The sequence below is a fragment of the Asterias amurensis genome, chromosome 6, assembly GCF_032118995.1.
Source record: "Asterias amurensis chromosome 6, ASM3211899v1".
Classification (NCBI taxonomy): domain Eukaryota; kingdom Metazoa; phylum Echinodermata; class Asteroidea; order Forcipulatida; family Asteriidae; genus Asterias; species Asterias amurensis.
The window spans coordinates 25,154,125-25,166,265 of NC_092653.1; the positions used below are offsets into that span (position 1 = coordinate 25,154,125).

At 40.5% G+C, this 12,141-nt stretch overlaps 1 protein-coding gene across 1 annotated transcript in view; it reads right to left on the reverse strand.

The window, feature by feature from the left end:
- The window catches only part of LOC139938788 (phosphatidylinositol 4-kinase alpha-like), a 52,389-nt gene that overhangs the window by 27,705 nt on the left and 12,543 nt on the right, over positions 1-12,141 (reverse strand). The window contains exons 7-19 of the mRNA XM_071934418.1: positions 11,446-11,608; positions 10,759-10,953; positions 9,976-10,076; positions 9,182-9,435; positions 7,332-7,611; positions 5,972-6,075; positions 4,785-4,995; positions 3,794-3,902; positions 3,009-3,145; positions 2,118-2,402; positions 1,666-1,790; positions 1,208-1,373; positions 552-761 (exon numbers count right to left, since the gene is read on the reverse strand). Of these exons, the coding sequence (XP_071790519.1) occupies positions 552-761; positions 1,208-1,373; positions 1,666-1,790; positions 2,118-2,402; positions 3,009-3,145; positions 3,794-3,902; positions 4,785-4,995; positions 5,972-6,075; positions 7,332-7,611; positions 9,182-9,435; positions 9,976-10,076; positions 10,759-10,953; positions 11,446-11,608 (2,340 nt within the window). The remainder of the gene's footprint in view (positions 1-551; positions 762-1,207; positions 1,374-1,665; positions 1,791-2,117; positions 2,403-3,008; positions 3,146-3,793; positions 3,903-4,784; positions 4,996-5,971; positions 6,076-7,331; positions 7,612-9,181; positions 9,436-9,975; positions 10,077-10,758; positions 10,954-11,445; positions 11,609-12,141) is intronic.

Here is a 12,141-nt window from a genome sequence, read left to right on the forward strand (position 1 = left end):
AGTGACTAAAACATGAACTTATCTTATCAAATTTCAAACCCGATTTAAGTTTTGAAGTCACAGATTTGGCTTGCGCAAGTTTGGACCTTGCGTGAGATAGTTTGAAACTTGCGCAATGAGCTACTAAGCTTTCCACATGGATAAATCAACGCAACCCTGAGTCCCGGTCCAAAGTCTAAGTCCAGGGCCCCATTTCATAGAGATGCCAAGCACAAAAATTTACTTAGCATGAAATTTCATCCTTGATAAAAAAAAGGATTACCAACCAAATTTCCATTTGTTGCATATTGCTTGATACTGGTATTCAGCTGTTGTTTGCCAAATCCTGAAAACCAAGTGGGTATGTGGTTGTTAACCGTGTTTTTATCAAGGAAGAAATGTCATGCTAAGCAAATTTGTGAGCTTAGCAGCTCCATGAAATTGGGCCCTGATGGCTGGCTCTGAGTTCGAATATGAACACAGTGAACAGAATTCAGGTGAGCTAAAGTTAACTTGTCAGATTTATTCTGAGCTTTTTAAAGATTGTTAAAGTTCATAACGTTTCAACTTACCCCGCCACCCATGGGGCCCTGACTGAAGCCTGCGCATTGCAGTGCGCTCTCTGTACCGCCCTCAAGGCGTACTCGCTGCGACAGACCGTCAGACGAGTTCTCAAGATGAATCAGATACTGCTGGATGTGAGAGCGTGTGACGGAAGGCGCCCACTTAGACGCCTCCTGAAAGATACCACCGCAGCGAGCGGAGAAATCACGCATAATGCTCTGCCAGGAAGACAAAAATACAAGTTCTTAAAGGCATTGGACACGTTTGGTAATTGTCAAAGACCAGTTTTCTCTAATGTGTATCCCAACATATGCATAAAATAACAAACCTGTTCCAGAACAGTTTGGTTTACGCTGGCAATGTGTTATAAAAAACAAAATACAGTTTGGCTAAATCTAAAATACAAAATCAAAAACACGCAAAACACAAGGTATTTGCTGTCAGTGACCGTCACTCATGCTTCTCCTATTCCTAAGTTGTTGACATTACCTGGTGAAGAGCGCCCTCTCTTGGTGATTGGCAGATAGTCTAAAGTTTCCCATTGGTTGTCAAAGTTGAGAGAAAATAATGCAAGAAAAAAACCACCCTTATTGCACAACAGTTGTAAATTTTTATCAATGCTCCTTTTGATGAAGCAAAAATGCAAAACTTCAACGATATATACCTCTCTGGATTCATTAGTGTCCATTACAGTTAGTCGGTACTCCGTGTTGGGTACCGGGTAAACATCAGCCTCTTGTTTATTATCGACAGTGACTGAGCGTGACAGGAGTTGTAGGATGTCCAGCATGGTCCATAAAACGCTGCCGTTCCACAACAGATGAGGAAACCTGGAAGATAAAAAAAAAATAAATGACATCAAATGTTTAATAAATACCAACGGTAATTGCGACAATTCTCCAATCTACATGTAGATATAACATTACACGGGGCAATAATTTTTATTTTTGACAGGGCAAGGCTATTTTCACTTGGTTAGGGGCACTTTGCTAAATTCTATGGGAAATACTTGAAGGGGCACCTGGCCAACAATGGGCGTCCCACTCGACAGCCCTTTCACCATTGTTCTCAGCAACAAGAACAATAGAAAATTGTTCTGATACACCCATTGTGACAACTTACCTGTCAACGAGTTTGGAGAGGTATTTATCAGCGACCTTCCTGATCTGTTTCAGGACATGATTAAACTTGACTAAGAGAAACTGAGCATGCTTGACAAGATCTGCTTCACGACCAGGAGTACGAGGCTGCAAGAAAAAGAAGACTCCTTAAAATCTAGCGCCATAAACTGATATAACTTTTTCTATCATAGGAAAAATGCAAGGACAACTCTAACATGGTGTCATGGCTGATTTGGTTAGAACATCGAATTCAAGTTCTGGTGGTTAAGTCATCTGAGTGTGGGTTCGGGTTCGGGTCCTGGTTGTGTCCTTGAGCAAGACACTACGACACTAGTGACACTAGTTACCCAGGCTTAGTATGAGTGCAGTTGACATAAGCTACCTATCGTGAGGTAACAGTTTCCTCTCCAAACCTCTTCCGAGGTTTTTCCCTGGTCTTTCCAGATCTCTTACCCTGTTCGACATGATATCCAAGAAGATTCCAAAGGCCTGATCAGAAACAACCAAATGACATTGCCACATGCCAGCCTTGTCCTTCTGGATGGCTTTATCTTCTAGGTAGTCAAACATTGCACAGAAGCTAGGGGAGTCTACGTTCATGACACGTAGTGTCTCTAACTGGTAGACTGATAGGAGGTAGGTACACTGGGCAAAGTTGAGCTTGTTGACGTAAGGGACGATCTCGGCTGGTGACTGCAGGAGGGTTAGGATGGTCTGGCGGAACTCGTTTAAGTCATTCTGTTTGTTGGAAGACACAAATCGTTTTGAGTTGTGTTTCCACAAGCTTTTGAGGGTAGGCATACCCAGATTGTTTGGAGCTTTTAAAAGGACACGTTGCCTTGGATCGGGCGAGTTGTTTTAAAAAAGCATTTGAAACCGTTTTTTATAATATGCATTTGGTTAGAAAGATGTGTCAAAAGTAGAATATAAAGAGCCAGACAAATATGCCTTGAAACAGCGTGGCTATCCTTTTACTTTAGGACCTACATGTAACACGATAGGCCATTTTTAAATTGGCAAATAAATATGTTTGATTTATTTACAAAATGGGACAAAGGTCCCCACAATTATTTTTTAAACTGGGTCCCCCCAAAAGATTCTTTTAAAGTTGTGTCTGACATGTTGAGCGGTGTTTAACAAGTTATTTTTCAGAGGGGTTGGAGAAGTTTTTGAGCGATATGTTTGTTTAAATGATCTTCCCATCAAGGGAACTCGGCAAACACCCGCAAGGGATATAAACACCAAGCTGGCAACGGCCAATCTCTCTCATACACACATTGGTTTAACGTCTATGATTATGAGTTGCACAAATCAAGAAATCATCAGGAGAAATGTTGTACTTACATAAGATACGCTATCGTTCCTCAGAGCAGATGTATACTGGAGCTGGGATCTCAGATGCTCACCCTGGATGGAAGTGAGTAATGGTGACTTGACAGCGATGTCACACACACCCTCATACCACTCCCTCGGCCACAACCCTAAAACATTTCAAATAATACACGTAACTAATAAATATCTTGGACAGTATCCAGACTCTGAAAATGTATCAATGCATAACGCGACACGCAACATGGATGCACACGTTTTTACGCACAAAGAACAGCTATCGTCCAAACATTTGCCTCCTTTGACCCCAGTGAGGGCGCTCAACAGATCATTACTTTACAAAGTCACTCGTCTCAACGTATCAGTAATGCGATAAACGCATGAAACAGACGAGAGCCATCGAAACTTTGGTTGGTGGCTGGCGCTGTTACTGGATCTCGCCCCGGCTCGGTACATTAAGAGCGCCTGCCGTACAAGCCCGTGTGTCAACTGAGGTCCAGTGATGCCAACTTGCTTGCCGTTCCACCTTCCAGGTTGAAAGCTTACAGGGATCAAAGTTTCTCGGTTGCAGCCCCCCGCCTGTGGAACGGCTTGCCTCTCACCCTTAGATCACCACCTGACATTTCTTCATTTAAATCCTATCTCAAAACTTACCTCTTCAGTCAAGCCTACCATCAATTTTTTGCTTTGGACATAATTATTTATAGCGCAGTAAATAGGTTTTTTTTCTAGATACCAGCGCTTTATAAGATTTTATTAATTAATTATTTACTTATTATTATATTAAAAATTCTCCCTACCTGAGTCTTCGACAGCAAACCCCATGACCACTGTGTAGAGCCAGAAATCCCTGAAGAGTTTCAGAAGTCTTGGTTTGGGATCTCGGATAGGCTGCAATCTCCTCAATAACTGTACAGAAAGACAAAACACACCTATAATTATATCTGGCTTTGGGTTGAACGAAGAACTTTTTTTAAATAGATGTAAAATTTGCATTGGAGTATTAACTTTGATAAGCCAAAAATAATAAAGAAAAATTTAGGGCGTGCATTTTTAACATTCTCGTTTTCGTTCTCGTTATCGACGCCTGTTTGAACAGGCCTTAACCTCATTAAACAGCTACAAATCAAAACAAAGTCTCCACAATCGCAGTCTATGACTGATACTCACAGTTGTAACTCATACTTCCTGCGAATGCGGTATGAATTTTGACGCTACAAATCCTCAATGAATAATTCGCATCAGTTGAAATGTGCTCAACTCCCGCGAAATATTCGCTGCGAAAACAGCCATGTGGCGTCAAAATTTGCATCGCATTCGTAGGAAGTATGAATCGAGCTTTAGACTAATACTGTTAGTTGCCATCACCGGGATGAGGATTCCCAGGTTCCCCGCACTGCCTTTTTTTTTACTTTCTCGTTTTCGTTCTCGTCATTGAGGCCTGTTTGACCGCGCCTTAACTCCATTTAACAGATACAAATCAAAACAAAGTCACTAGGTTCGCAGTATCTGATTCTTGTGTCCTTAAGCAAGACACTTAACCATTGCTTCGTCCTTAGGATGGGACGTAAAGCCGTTGGTCCTGTGTGCTGTGTATAGCATGCAAAAGAACCCAGTACAATTATCGAAAAGAGAAGGGGTACGCCCCGGTGTTCCTGGCTGGGGCTGCTGTATGTGCCGTAGCACCTTGTAAACCCATATACATGTGCACTCAGCGCCTTGAGTACCTTGTTTGGTACATGTAGATGTGTGCGCTATATAAGACTTTGATTTTATTATTATTATACTTACAGTTGCCATGACTGGGATGAGGATTCCGAGGTTTCCTGCACTACTGGATGCTTTAATGGCAAATGAAGACCTCTCACTGGCCCTCTTGCCTTCCAGTCCTAGGTTCACAAAGAGCTCTAAGAGACGCACTAGGAGCTCCTGCTGCTCCTGGTCTCCTTGTACTGAACCAGCGATGTTGGCTAGAGCATTCATGACGGCTAACGAGCAGTGCCTGGGGGATCAGCAAGATCAAGTATGGTTAAATTCAATTCGATTCAATTCAAATCAGTCACACATCTATTAACATACTTCCATATCGACAAGAACTTGAACTAAAGCAAAACTAACATTAAGTACATGTAGCAGTAAGCAGGATAGAGTATGACAGTATGGGGCTGTCTTGATGAGCAGTTGTACATGTACATGTAAGCTTGCAAAAAAATCAGACAGACAAACAAAGAAACAAAACAAACAGACAGACAGACAGACATGCAAACACAAGCAAGGTTAATTAAGTTATTGCAAAGTTAAACTTGGTTGAGTGTGGTCAAAATACGAATAAGCAAGTTCAAATGGGGTTAAAACCATTGGACCCTTTCGGTAAACAGTGTTGTCCAAGGCCCACACTTTGTGTACCACAACTTCTATATTAAATAACAAACCTGTGAAAATTTAGGCTCAATTGGTCATCAAAGTCGGGAGAAAACAACGGAAAACCCCACACTTGTTTCCGCGCGTTTCGCCGTGTCATGACATGTGTTAAAAATAAATCCGTAATTCTCGTTAACGAGAATTTATATTGTTTTGCTGATTTCTCAAAAAGTCAAGCATTTCATGGACTTATATTTCAAAAGAAGTCTTTCATCATTGCCTTCTGTAAACCCTGTAAGTTATTTGTAGATCTGTGAACTTTTATTTTTTTTTTCTGAATCGAAAGGGTCCAATGGCTTTAAGTAAAGTCAAGCAGGTTAAAGTTAAGTAAGGTTAAGAATCTTTAAATAAAGTAAAAGCAAGATCAAACTTGATTCCGTATGTTTATGTAAGAATAAGCAAGTTCAAATAAGGTTAAAGGTTCAAAACGTGTGATTCAATAAATGTTCTCAATATGCTGTAAACCTATCAAAAGCTGCTGACCAAAGGTTTTTGTTGGCATTAATTTTCAGAGTGATAACCAAACCTTCCCTTTAAAGATACTAAATGAAGCTTACCTGTATCTGTCAGATTTCTCAGAGTTGTCTGGGGTATAGGCAGCAGACCCGGCCTCCATACTCATTTGCATGAACATATTTGTCACTTCCTGGTGGATACCAGACTAAATGATTCCAGGAAGAAAAGGCAAAACAAAAATCATGTACAAGAATTCCCCTCGATCTACTATTCAGTTCAATTTAACGACATTTAAGTACAATAAAGCATACAGTAGAAAACACATATCGATGAGTATAATAATGAAGGATGGGTGCCAAATAACTGAACAGTTATACGATGTATAGAAATTTGAAGATAAAACCTACAGAACTCAACGTGCTAGTCAACATGCAGGGAAAAAGTTTAAGCATAATGCTTTTGTATATTTCCCTAATACAGACAAGGACTTGGACGACAAGGACAAAAAACAAAAACAACCAAAAACAGAACAAAGAAAAAAAAGAAAAAAAAAGAAAAAAACAATGACGCGGACCAGACTAATCAACAAAAATATGTATCGACACAACAGTCTTTGTACATGTACAATTAGTGTGTATACTACAGTTATCTACAAATACATATTCGCCGACCGACAAATAAACCTGTAGATAGAAATAAGTAAGGTGTCTATCTTTATACTTTGCTATTAGTGGTATCAAGCGGAAAACATTGCTAAAAATAAATAATAATACAGAGAATTTAAAGTATTCTTTCCAATGGTTTACAGATTGTTTGGAGTAGTATATTTGCAAGGCAGTACATACTGAATGTCTATTGGAATGCAGCAATAAGCATTACAAAATAAAGCATTTAACTACTACCCGAGCGGAAGGTATAGAAAATTGGTGGGACTACTACTTTAGCTTATCTGATCGTGATTAACTGTACTTCTGGATTGGTCTCGACGTTTCGACTAGCTTGCTCTAGTCGTCGTCAGGAGACTGAAGAGATAAGAGAGAAGTGGGCTTATTTATAGGGGTTCAGAGGCTTCAGTGTGGAGTCAATCAACGCTCTGATTGGTTCTCCTGAATGGCGTGTCAATGGTTCTCCTAATTGGCGTGTCAAGGCCATGTGGTTAAGAGCACCGGATTCAAGCTCTGCTGTTTGATCAGCAGAGTGTGGGTTCGAAATCCGCTCGTGACACTTGCTACGTAAAATTGGGGAAGTAGTGCTTTCTGCTCTACTGGCCAGGCTTCGGACTGATGATACCCAAGCCTACATCCGTATGGACTGTAAAGGGGGTAACCCTGTTTCAGCCCTAGAAGTAGGTGGCAACAGCCTCTGGAAAAAACTGTAGGCCACACCTTGAAGTGGCCTTCAGGCATTGTGTGTCTGGCTACTTGCATAAAAATAAAAATAAAAAAAAGAGGAAATATTTACCTGTCCTGTTAGGAGCATGCAGCCGAACATATCAACAATCAGAACATCAAGCGGCGATGTCGGATTACAGAACTGCTGCTGGAATATCTGCTGCACGCTCTCCATAGTCTGGGGGATGTCTTTCAACGCAACGGCGACGTGGCCCAACGTCAGTATAGCGTTCCGTGCCTTCAGGGTTGATTTAGCGGCACCGGTCTCGGCGAGGTACAGGGTGTTAGAGACGGAGGCTAGGAAAGCTTGCACGCAGTTTGGATCCTCTTGAAGTCCTGCTCTCAAGGATCTAATTAATAATAATAATAATAATATTGAAGTCTTAAGGTACAGAGTGTTAGAGACGGAGGCTAGGAAAGCTTGCACGCAGTTTGGATCCTCTTGAAGTCCTGCTCTCAAGGATCTAATTAATAATAATAACAATAATAATAATAATATTGAAGTCCTAAGGTACAGAGTGTTAGAGACGGAGGCTAGGAAAGCTTGCACGCAGTTTGGATCCTCTTGAAGTCCTGCTCTCAAGGATCTAATTCAATTGATGGCAATGAAGTTTAAAGCCATTGGACCCTTTCGGTAAACAGTATTGTCCAAGGCCCACACTTCGTGTACCACAACTTCTATATCAAATAACAAACCTGTGAAAATTTAGGCTCAATCACTCATTGGAGTCGGGAGAAAATAACGGGAAAACCCACCCTTGGTTTCCGTGCGTTTCGCCGTGTCATGACATGTGTTTAAAATAAATCCGTAATTCTCGTTAACGAGAATTGATATCGTTTTGCTGTTTTCTCAAAAAGTAAAGCATTTCAAGGAATAATATTTCAAGAGAAGTCTTTCACCACTACCTTCTGTAAACCCTGTAAGCTATTTGTAAATCTGTGATTTTTTATTTTTTTCTGAACCGAAAGGGTCCAATGGCTTGAACAGATTACATGTACCCTACATTATACCATGCACATTTTGGTAACGTAATTACAGGGGTCGAAATTAAGTGTATTTCCATGGTAGTCAGCAGGGCTAGTGACCAATAATTTTTAGTAGCCCTGATTAGATTTTGGTAGCCCGAAAGACACATTATGTCTCGCGTCACGGCTCAAACTTTACAATACACCAATAACATAGTTCTTTATTGTTTGTAATGATGATTTTTGCATTATTTTTCCACTAGCCCGTCGGGCTATCAAACTGGAAAAATGAGTAGCCCGGCTTTAAATCTGGTAGTCCCGGGCTAGCGGGCTAGTGGCAATTTCGACCCCTGTAATTATCACCAATACTCAACTTAACGGGTCAGGGTACTTTTTGTAGAACACAAAACACAATGTCTGAACTGGTCAGGCAAGATTCAATTTGTTTTTTGGTAGCTAAAGACATGGACACTAATGGTAAATTGTCAAAGACCAGTCTTCTCACTTGGTGTATCTCAACATATGCATAACAAACCAGTGAAAATTTGAGCTCAATTGGGGGTCCAAGTTGCGAGAGAATAATGGAAGAAAAACACCCTTGTCACACGAAGTTGTGTGCTTTCAGATGCTTTCAGAGACCTCAAAATTGAATTCTTTCTCTAAAACGAGGTCACTTCAGAGGGAGCCGTTTGTCACAATGTTTTATATGGTCAACAGCTCCCAATTGCTTGTTACCAAGTAAGGTTTTATGCTAACAATTATGCTAACAATTGTGTCCACTGCCTTTAACTGTTAATGTGTAAACAGTCAGCAGTCTCTGATACAGCATTTTTGTAAAAAAAATCTTTGAATGCAATTTTCAAAAAATATAAAATTTTGGCTGCGGATCAGATTTTGATACTTTGCGAAAGTGTTCTGGGTCCATGGGAAGGCAGAAAGTTAACCTTAACTTACCTGCATAGATTATAAATAGTTGCATCTCTAATTAACTCAAACACGGAAGAGGTAGGCTCCTCCTTCCCTCCGCTGTGATGGCGCCCTCTATGGTGGCTGCCTGTACGCAGAGAGATTTCCGGTCTGTTGCCCTCTTTTGGACAGTACTTGTGTAGTTTGGTGAGAATTCGTGAGGGGGCGAGAAGGACGTCTCGCAGGGAGCTGACGGACTGGTGGGCAAGGAGGGTGAACTTTTCCGAGAGTGTGCCATGGGCCTAGAAAAGTGAAATTTAATTCTAATTACTACATGTAGTTGGTGAAATGACACTTTGGTGAAAGGAGGAAGGAGAAGGGCTTCAGACCTACGAAAAAAAGGCCCACACTGTATGAAAGACATTGGACACTAATGGTAACCAGTCGTCTCACCTGGTGTATCCCAACATAAAATGCATAACACTAAAACCACGCAATTTCGAGTGATACTTGTGTGGATTATTATATTCTACTTTTAAAGTATCTTTCTAATCATATGCATTGTCTTTTTTTAAACCGTTTTCTTCAGAAACAATTGTAATGTTGTATTTTGGAAACTGTTTTTTACCTTTGTACCTAGCGGGTTGAGGCCTTATTTGGCAATTTGGCGCTTTATAAATATCTTTTTTTTATTATTATTATTATTATTATTATTTCATAACAAATGGTTACAAACGCTTTTCAAAGACCACGTCGATCGATCAAAGGCAACGTGTTCCTTTAAGGCCTGTTGATTTGGATGGTCTAGACCGCTCATCCATAATGCGTGCATTACTACCTACCTCAAGACAGCATAGCAGCAGGGGTACATGAGCCAGTAGGTGATGTGTCCCTTCAGATCCAGTCAGTTTCTCTGTCATTCGTCCGATCAGACTATCAGCTCCTAGGAATTATCCCATTGCAATTAGTCAACACCTATTTCTTTTCTTTTCAAATTGATTGTCTTTATTTTAAAGAGGGGCTCCGGTTCAATGGAAAGAGCCATTTAGGAAAAGTCTTTGAATTTCAATTCTGTTCAATACAACGGACATTTATTTATCATGTTGGAAATGACAATTAAGAATACAGTTGAAAACAAATAACAATGAGTAAAATAATGAAAGATTGGTGCTTCATAAAGCAATAACAATAAAATGTATAGAAATTTCAAAGATAATATCTAGTGTAATTAACATGCTTGCCAAAATTCAGGGGAAAAGGTTACTGCTGCTCATGTAACTTGCAAGCTTGCAGGTTTAAGTTTCAACCTATAATGTGGAAAAAAATAATGGCTGATTTTCTTGACCACGCTGTCGTAAAAAAAGTAGAACTCAAATAAAAGTCTGACATTTCTAATCCCTGATAGACCGATCCATTAAGCTCCGCCCCATTGCGTATTGACCAATCACAACCCATTGCGCAACCAAAAGTCTGACAAAATAAGGTCAAACATGCGTGCGTGTATGCTTGGTGCACGGCAAAGTTGTGCAGAATGTCATTGGAGAGGCTCAGGTGTTATTGCTCACATGTGCGCCGTGGGCGAAGCCTAATGGACCGGTCTTTTATCTCTACAAATCAAGCCTCACCTTGTTCATCCTTGACCGCCCACACCAACATGTCAACACACGTAGCGTTAGCCCTGACTGCCAACTCAAATGAATTAAATCCACAGGAGGATCTGACCGCCATCTCTAAGTTTCTGTCTTGTATCTTTGTCTGACCAGCAATGAAGAGTTCCTGAACAAAGGACTGGACTCCATCTACTAAGACTTCCGGCAGCCCTGAAGAAGAGGAAACACAAGTTATTGTCACTTTGATTAGGTATCGGTGTGTCGGGCCAAAAGAACATGTTTTTTTTACCTTTATCGATAAAAAAAGGTTTCATTTAAGAAAATGTGAAAATATAGACCCCAAAGAAACATAAAACCACATAATAAAAAATAAAAATGTTGTTTACCCACCCATCCATCACTCAACAGCCCTGTACAGGCAAGTGGGCTGTGCGACAAGCGACTCATTTAACTATTTTCTTCAAAGCCAATATTTCTATGACTTGTTGTTAACTTTAGTGGAAATTCATGAACAAACAATCAATCAACCAATCAAAAACTTGTCCACCCCACGTACGCACAGTTCTTGAAAATAAACATTCTAAATAACATGGACGACTCCATGTACATGGAGACACCAACCATATCGAATGGCCGTAAAATAACCTCGATTTATTGGGATGAATGGGCAGGAACTTAGTAAACTTGCCACAGTCTTCTCACCTTTACTATGCTGTAATAGATGTCTAAGAAGCAGTACAAGTACCAGGCTGATCATTTCACTAAAGGACTGGTATGGGAAGTCTTTGGCTTCTGGAAGGGAAGCATACTGCTTGGCTGCTCTGTCTAGATCACCCAATGTCTTTGTGTTGATTAGAAACGTTGCCTGAAATAAAATAAAAACGAAGAGGTGGCAGCTTGAGTCCTTTTGCTACAGGAAATGCTACTTGGACTTTAAGTCACCTGGAAGTGGTATTTTGTCAAAATAAAGCTTTTGTCACTGAAATATTTGTTTTGATGAGTGCAATATGAATAAACAGTTAACTAAGGTTCTAAAAAATTAGTTTCAACTTTATTTACAATTTAAAAAGTAGGCCTGAACCGAGAGGGCGCTGTTTGTGACATCAGTCGAGGCGCGATATTTGAAGAGAAAATGTGCAGTCTGGCCCTGTACACTACGTCTGGGTACCTGATCGGTATGATGGCTACGTACAGAACTACAGTCACGGAGCAGACTGCACGCACTGTATGGCTGCTGTGCGGATGGTCCACTCGGATTACCCAGCAAGGTGAATCGCATGCAGTGCCAACACAAGATAGTGACGCTTGGTGCTAAAAATATGCCCTCAAAGTTGAAACAATACCCAAATTTTGTCACGATTTTTTGTGTGTACAGGTATGTACATATGTAGTACCAAT